The sequence below is a fragment of the Pararge aegeria genome, chromosome 26, assembly GCF_905163445.1.
Source record: "Pararge aegeria chromosome 26, ilParAegt1.1, whole genome shotgun sequence".
Classification (NCBI taxonomy): domain Eukaryota; kingdom Metazoa; phylum Arthropoda; class Insecta; order Lepidoptera; family Nymphalidae; genus Pararge; species Pararge aegeria.
Window position 1 is genome coordinate 7586762 of NC_053205.1, and position 9313 is coordinate 7596074.

Sequence of the window (9313 nt, forward strand, 5' to 3'; positions counted from 1 at the left end):
GACAATCACCAAGTGGATCTTCCAAGTATTTCGCCAATGTCACGCATTGGTAAAATACAACATGCCGATTTGGCACACCTAACAGCCAAAAAAAGCAAAAGAAGAAGAAGAACTTGACGATCTGTCAATCGGTGAACTCTAGTTGGCGCCTAACGGCGTTAGTCATCGCATAAGTAATCGTGAAACATCAAAATCGTTAACTAGGAATCATCGAAATACTAGGCGTCCGATTAAGGCAAGGTTTAGTGAAAACGGGCATAAGAGTCGACTTTGAATAACAGAATTAGAACTTAAGGACGGCAAAATAACAAATCACCTTGATAACACAGATCCAAATACAACATTGTTCTTTGTAGTCATTTGTTTAAGTTTCCCTGTTTGGATCCTCTTCGACAGTATGTCGTTGCCGGGATACAGTCCCGACAGTTTCGTAGTCATCGAGAATTTGCTTAGTTTCTCTTCCAATCCTTGAATTTTTTTTTTTTTTTTTTACTAGATACTTATATATTTAATTAACGAACGAACCTCGCAAGTTTCTTATTTATCAATAATCTAATATTTAAAATAATTAAAATTGACTACCTAAACCAGTGATATAAATTTGAAAACAAACATTTCTGCATTTAAGAATATCGAAGCGGCTGATCAAATTAAGTACCTATTCGAATATTTTTTTCTGCTGAATGAAACTACAATGAATTGCATTGGTTCCGCCGTCGCACCGCACCTGTGACTCTCCATATAGGATGCTTCTTATAGTACTTTTTGATTTTAATTTTACGTGTTTATTCTGACTAAAGTCGCTTGAAGCGGTGGTTACTATAACGGTGAATGAAAACACCGTGAGGAAACCGGAAAGCCCGAGAGTACTCCATTAATAAATCATAATAAATAAATATACTACGACAACGCACACATCGCCATCTAGCCCCAAAGTAAGCGTAGCTTGTGTTATGAGTACTAAGATGACTGATGAATATTTTCATGAATAATATACATGAATACTTATAAACACCCAGACACTGAAAAACATTCATGCTCATCACACAAATGCAGTGGGAATCGAACCCACGGCCTTGGACTCAGAAAGCAGGGTCGCTACCCACTGCGCAACTGGGCCGTCCATTACGTTCTCAAAGATGTGTGCAGTCCACCCGCAATTGGTCAGCGTGGTGGACTTCGGCTAACCTTTTCTCATTCTGAGAGAAGGTTTTCTCTGTAGTTAGGGGGCGTTCATAAAATACGTGAGATGTTTAAGGGGAGAGGGGGTCGAGTCTAATCTCATCTTATCTTACGTTGGAGAGGGGGGATCTCGGCCAATACCACGCAATTTTTTTTTCTGATTAAAACAAATATTATACTACTAGCTGTTGCCCGCGACTTCGTCTGCTATTTGATTTGTTTTTTGATTTGGCATTCAATTTAATTGTAGTTTTAGAAAAAATTAAAGTATTCAGTATAGCTAAGCCTTGAATGAGGGAATTGCTGCGGTAGGCTGAGGAGTTCTGTCCTCTATCGCCAACCACATTCAGATCTACACAAAGTTTGGGCAAAATTAAACACATATTATAATCTCTATAGTACAAAAATTACTATTTCGATCGGTCATAATTTGTCGGCGTTATGGTGTAAAATCGTGAAAAAATTTCATCACCTCTTCCAAAGGAATCAAGCTTAATGTCGGGATAAAAGGCATCCTATATTACTTCTAACATTTCCAAGAATATGTGTACAAAGTTTCATAAGGATCGGTTTAGTCGTTTTTGCGTGAAAGCGTAACAAACAAACTTACATTGACATTTATAATATTAGTAGGGATTTTGGTCCATTGCTCTTTTTACAATAATAATCCAACGCGTTTACGTAAGAAACCCATATTTTGAAAAATCTCACGTGAGATTGGGGGATGGGGGAGCGGGTGGAATAAAATCTCACGACATTTCATTAGGGGGAGGGACAGAAAATTCAAAAAAACACCCCACGTAATTTATGGACGCCCCCTTAGCCGGCAATGAATTGGTGATGAAGAAGATGATACATTAAGTGTTTGGTACCTGGCTTGGTGAAGCGTGCTGTACATCTTGGAGAAGAACAAGAAACCGAGGTGACTGTTATAGGCGAGTCGTTTACGGCTTTCGTCGTATTTTCCGTGTAGCTTGATCTAATTCTGCCTGGTAAGAAAAAAAACTTCAATAAAAACCGAATGTATGTGTAACGACTAAGTAACCGTGAGGTTTTTCTGCATCTAATAGAGTCTCCTACAAGATTGAAGTGTATCTAAAATGCTCCCGTTTATTTCAAAATAATAACCAATCAAAATTCAAATTCAAAATTTCTTTATTCATGTAGGCCTATCACAGGCACTTATGCAGCGTTCATACATATATGTTTACATAATTGTAAGGGGATGGTGATAACTTCGTTCGCCAACTTAAACCTAAAGCTACGAGGGTTCCAAACGCGCCCTGGTCTAAGAAGAGCCCACAACAAACTTTAGCCGGGTAAATTAAATCAGTTCATAAACATTGTTTGTGTAACATAATTGTTAGCGTACTTGTAAAAATCCTAATCAATTAAATAAAATATCTGGCAAATATGAATTTATAGTTATCAAAAGTTTACTTATGTTTAATAGTAACACTATCGGACCCGCGCGACTTCGTCCGCGAATGAGCCGACTTAAAAAAATAAAATACGAATAATTAAAAAAAATATAATTACGTCTGTTGTCGCGGACTGTTTTATAGAACTTTAAAGAAACAACAATTAGGACAATTCCGATATAATTACTACATACTTCCGTCGTTTGGCGTAACGCTTACCGTTCACGCATCGCACGTATCAGAATCTCTCAAAAGTATATTTTTTGGAGTTTTTGCCCGAGATTCTAATAAAAATGAATCCTTGCTAGATCTATTTATCGCCCCCGAAGCCCCCTGTATACTAAATTTCATGAAAATCGTTGGAGCCGATTCCGAGATTCCAATTATATGCTCGTTTATACAAGAATTTCTCGTAAGATATTCTTAAAGCTCTGAATGGTGGAATGAGATAAAGCGCTTAGGGAAAGTCGCAGGTTCAAATCCTGTAAGTTCCTATATATTTATGCGTTTATAATAATTAAATACCACTGCCAGGATCCAACTCAGAGCCCCCACTCGTAAGACTCACCACAGTGCCCAGGGCTAGCATGCGCGCGCACCGCTAGAAAATATATAGTACAACCCACTATCGTCTATTACCCCAGAATTAACCGTGTACACGACTAATATTGAAGCATCAAAACCACTCCACTTTGGTAGCGTTTCTCGAACAGCAGAACATTCCATTTAGCACAGACATTTAGACAGTAATTATTGGACATGGGGGATGGGGAATGTGAGCTAGCAACATTTCACGGGTTAGAAGCGAGACGGGCGCGGGGCGATCTCGACTAGCCAACCTTTGGTGAAAGTAATTCCTAAGGAACGTGTTGGTGCGCCAAAAAACATTTGGTCCAAACTATATATTGAACTTTACTATTTACTTTTTACTTTGAGTAAGTGAGTAAGAGTTGGTGAGCAGTGAGGTGCACTTCATATATGCCCAAAAGCACTGCATACCCTAAAATTGAAATATAGCCCGTGTAAAAGGAGGATTTTTTCCATTTTATGCAATTTTCCTGCTGTATGCATACCGTGGTAAGAAACCCAGTGCACGCCACTGTTGGTGAGACGTATTTTTTTCCGTAGGAAACACCTAAATAAAAAAAAAATTAATGACTAGGCATCCGATAAAGGCGTTAGGTAAGTAGGTATATAATTTTGTTTTCTCAAGTATTTGCAATAAATAATAAAGACGTAGGTATGACTAGTTTTTACAGTGCACTAGGCAGCCATTCAAATGACGGCTAAACTATAGGTACCTACCGTATATATCTACATGTTGTATGACGTGCAGGAGTTCGCATTTTTTGTACGTTTCCTTGATCCGCTGTAATTCATTGTTGAGTGTTAGAGTTCCCACGTCGACAGTTCGCTTTGCCATTGTAATTTTACCTTTTCTTTACACTCCGTAATATTTCTAACGGGCGAAGTTCACCTGCAAAGCAAACTTTGACCAACGCACAGAGCTGGGCAAAAGAAAACTAGGCAATATGGGATATACCTACATAACTATAAATGTAGATGTCTAAACTATATGGTTTATATAAAATGCTATTAAAACGTGTTATAAATGATTTTGATAGTATTACATGAATTTTAGGTGCGACCAATAATTTATATTTGTCGATTTTTTTATTATGACAGTACGTAGATGACAAGGGTTTATTAGAGTGAAAACTTCTTTTGGCGCATCGCACACAGAGGTTTTCCTGTAGGTAATAAGTTAGGCTGAACCGTCACGCTCAGAGGTGAAAGACTCGATCAGGTGAACTCGGGACCGCCGAGAGTACCCGAGCGAAAAAGTTACAGTCAGCAGCTCCATGCTGTGATTATATTCAATTCCTACCTAATGATTGTCTTTGTTAATTCAATAGTTATTATTGGTACGTAATAATAATTAATTTAGCAATTATTTGGTTTTAGTTCATTTGATATCCATAGTGAGGAAATTGTGAAAAAATTTATTTTGCAATTTTTTTATGTCGATTATCTTTGACCGATTTCCATCAAACATACATGTTTTTAGCTCCCAATTAATTATCCTTTAAAAAAAACAAAATCAAAATCGGTTCATCTGCTCGGAAAAAACGATGCCACAGACAGATACACAAAACCCGCAGACACGTCAAACTCATCAAACCCTGTCGTTCTTGCGTCGGAAATTAAAAATAAAACTCAGCGTTCGATTTTCATTCATTTTATTCAATTATAAATTAACCTAGTCTTAATACAACTAGCTTATAATAAAAAAAAAAAACTCTGCTGCCAATCATGAGTTTATGCTGCGGACACATCTGACGTATACATTTCAATTCAACAATATCTTTTGTTTCTTTTATGGAGGGTAGAGGTAAGGAGAGTCATCTTATATGGGAGAAAAGTTGAAAAAGTGTCCAGTTGTATGCGCTAAATAACAGTTCAAAAATCCTCCACAATGGCGCTGGTGGATGCACAGGGTATGGTATGAATGTAGCAATCGTAGATGAATTGAAGTATGCCGAGTTAAAAAATTAATGTCATTATCGACTAAAGTAGTTAATTATTGAGAATTCCAACAACTTACGTTGTACAAAATATTGTGGTAAATATAACCTTACTTCCTTGTTTATTTTTCAAGCCTACTCTAACAATATTTATATTTGGCGCTTCTTTTAAGAGTTACCTTGATGCAAATGTGGCGCCATCCTAATTTAATACATTTTGACGACACTTTTTCATATACACAGATGATCCTCCTTACCTCTACCCTCCATAGTTTCTTTAAAATAATGCATGTTATAAAAATCTTTTAAAATTTGCATCCTTTAATTTTATAATGCTTCAATTATGGTTCTTATTAATTCACATGTAAATACTGTTTTCAATAAAACAATTGAATTGGTAAAAATAAAACATACGATTTAAAAAATCTATGCAATACAAATAAAATGGAAGTCTGTAATCCGTTATTTTTAAGTAACTGACTTTTTTGAGCGGTTGAGGAACACGTTTGGAAATAAAATATCAGACTGTCAATTTGTACGGGAAAACCACAGAATTAATATTGGCCGAATGACAGCTCTGTATGTTACAGAGCTGTCATTCAACCAATATTGCATGCAGTGCATTGTGTCCAAAAACAGTGAAAACAATAGTATAGTGTGTGTGAACTCAATTTAACTTTTTTTTTGACACTCACGTAAAACCTATTCATTTGATCTAAACATTTCTGCCATAATACTACGCGTTACACATAAAAATTACTCATTTTTTAAATTTGAAACAAAGTCCATCTAGTTCCATTCAACAATTTTTTTTAATGGAGTTTATTATTTACATTAAATTTGTCTTTCTTACCTGTCATTTAATAGAAACAAAGGTTTTTAAATTACTTTTTATAGTAAATTTGATATAAAAATGGCATGAAAACATTCTGTGATAGACCTAACTATGGGCCAGTGCTTAAAACTGAACAGTTTTCAGTTTCTTTGACAGTTGTTTACAAGCAATAATTACAGACGAATGTGTTTTTTTTTTAATTTATTTTACGGCTATGGATTCCAGTCCTTTAAGGCCTTTAAAAAAAGACATTTTTGCTTAAATGACGAATAATAACATTGACTGCCACTCAGAACGAATATTCTATAAAACTAAACGTATCCGTCTTATGTAGACTGTGCAAAAATTTATTAGTTTTAAATATTCGTTGTTTGATATAAAAATAAAAATTTAGTCGCAATGAAATCAGCTATTTTGCTCTTTTTTTTTGACAGTTAATATCCCTCCAAATGTGTCCGCAACACAGAGTGTTTCATAAATGCGAAACTCTTCCACGCCACATTTCGTCCGACAAGTGCGGTCTATGACGTCATCTAAAACTCAATTTTTTCCTAACTTGTCTCACAATGTAAACAATAAATTCGTTAGTGTTTAATGTAAAGTGTGTATTTAAAAAAGAAAATTTTAGACAAACGCAAGTCGGTTAAAAGGAATAAAAACATATACAATTCAAAAGAAAAGAAGAAAGAAGATTTTCTTGATGTATGCTTTATAACCAATCCGCATTGGTCCAGCATGGTGGACCCCTTAACCCCTTCTTATTGTGGGAGGAGACCCGAATATTTTAAAAGGACGTGTGCCTCTGTTGAATTAACTTATTTATATATATTTACTAGCTGTTGCCCGCGACTTCGTCTGCGTTTGATATTGTTTTTAAAGTAATTAGTATCGCTAAGCCTTAAATATATACTACTATACTCATTTAAGGCTTAGTATCTGTCAATTAATTATAGACAAATAAAATGCAATAAAATAAAATTGCGACTATAATTAAAGATCTAAGCTATCCTATCTCTTAAGTTGGACCAGACTGCTCACGGTGTGCCAATTTAATTTAAAATCGGTTAAGTAGTTTAGGAGTCCATCGCGGACAAACATCGTGACAGGAGATTTATATATATTAAGATAAGATATATGTATGTATAAATAATTCAATATATAAAATATATATGTAAATAGGTAGGTCCAACTAGGTAATTTCTTTATTATATACTAACTAATGTACTGTAATTGAAAGAGAAGAGAACGTCCGAGACTAGCTTTCGTGGGACAAATAATACGAAAGGTTTGGGTGGGGACCTTTTAAGCGGTCAAAGCCATGGAATATGGATAGAGACGGTTGGAAAAGGCTTCCATTTTTAAGTTAAAGAAGAACTATTGTCGTGGAAATTTTATAGTTATCTGTAAAGCTTTTTTTTTTTTGATTAGTACTTTATGGGTTTCTTTAAGTTGCCTGAATAAAACATTGGCAAAATTAAAACAGTAGCGAAAATATTGTTTAAATTATACAAACAGGTAAGATAAAACGGAATATACAACTCGAGGTTCTGGGTACGCCCATTAATCGACGTTCTGTTTTTGATTAAATAGGGAATTCCCCGAAGAGAGACTAACGCTTCTGGCATGCTTTTTTGAAATCTGCACGCAGATACCGATTGACCAATGAATCAATAATATCGTGAATATTTACGATATTCCGATATGTAGGTACCATTATTTTTCTCCACATTTATATAGTAACATAGCATAGTAACTCTAATACAAGATTTGCTCGTTTCCAATAGCGGTGTTATTTATGAAAGATAAATTTAAAGATGTTAAAATAATGACACTCTATAGCCAATACATATTTGAAAATTTAATGTATGTTCACAAAAATATATCAAAATTTAAAAGAAAATGTGACTGCAATAATTTGAACGTTAGAAGCAAAAATAAACTTGCAGTGCAGTACACTAGACTACACAAAATAAGCAATTCATTTAAAGGAAATTGTATACAATTTTACAATAAATTACCGGTTGATATCTTGGGGATGTCACTAAAGAAGTTCAAAGTTTGTATTAAGCGAAAGCTTATAGAAAAGTCCTATTATAGTATAAAGGATTACGTAAACGATAAAAAAGCTTGGGTGTAAACAATTGCTCTAACCAGGTTGCTTCTTAAATTTTTGCTAATGACAAAGTGAGATGGTGATAACAAAAAGAACACCCGGCTAAGTTTGTTGTGGGCTTCTTCTTAGACCAGGGCGCGATTGGAACCCTCGTAGCTTTAGTTTTAAGTTTACGATTGTAGTTGTCGCCATCACTACTCACTGCTATGTACACATTTTGTATACAATAACGCATCAAAAGTGCCATCTAAGTGCCTATTTGAATAAAGGAATATTTGACTTTGTCTTTGACTTTGACTTCGGAATAAAATGGATCTTCTTTGCATTGTGTTAAAGCTCAAACTTGCCTACAATTCTTTAGCTCGAGCTTTTGACAGAACGTTCTAAGACCAAAATAAGAAGTACAGGATTTGCGACTCTAAAACTAGCGACATTAGGTTAATTTTGCTTTATTTCCTCGATCGCGACTGAGCAAATCTTGTACAGCTACAAGTCTCTTCTCTAATAGGAGATAGAAATCGAGCTAAGACGATTATAATATGTTAGTTATAATAACCGGGACGGGTTGTCGTGCTCTCTGAAGCACGGGACATTGGATATAGCCAATTTCCTAACTCCTTCAGCACCGCTAGAATAGGCAGTGACTAAAAATATCCCCAACTCATAATGGATAAAATATACTTATCCACGTATTGGATAGAAGCAGGCGTTACTTTGCGGAAATCCATAATATATTATGAAAATTAAGCTTAATGTGCTATACTCCGCAAAAACCAGGAGATCTGTATGGTGTAATTTCTAATTTCTTCAATCCGTATCCTCCACACCAAACAGATTCTCGGCAATGTACACTCTACGCACGTTTCGCTCCGAAACCAGAGCATCCTCAGGATATGATGACTTTACAATTAATAATTTTAAAGTCAAAATCTACTACTGTTCGCGGAGTAAAGCAAATTAAGCTTAATTTTCATGAATGAATACACACATTTATTTTACACCAAAGAAAAAAAGTAGTTACAGAGATATAAATACATATCAAGAGAGTACAATTTGGTGGCCTTATCGCTACATAGCGATTTCTTCCAGGCAACCAATGGCGTAAAAGGAAAAAACATAGAAAAGAGGTAGGTGGTGCAATAAATAATATTCAAAATTATACAAATATATAAATAAAATATATATATTATATATATGTAATATGTATATATAACTATATAAATATAAGTATAATTTC

The 9313-nt window shown here is 35.0% G+C and overlaps 1 protein-coding gene across 1 annotated transcript; it reads right to left on the reverse strand.

Moving 5' to 3' along the window:
- Window positions 1-4061, reverse strand: LOC120635334. The gene is made up of 3 exons (XM_039906312.1): window positions 3909-4061; window positions 2055-2171; window positions 1-467 (listed from the first exon to the last, which is right to left on the reverse strand). The coding sequence occupies exons 1-3, from the start codon at window positions 4024-4026 to the stop codon at window positions 313-315; spliced, it is 390 nt and encodes a 129-aa protein (XP_039762246.1). The 5' UTR covers window positions 4027-4061; the 3' UTR covers window positions 1-312.
- Between the last annotated feature and the right edge of the window lie 5252 nt (window positions 4062-9313).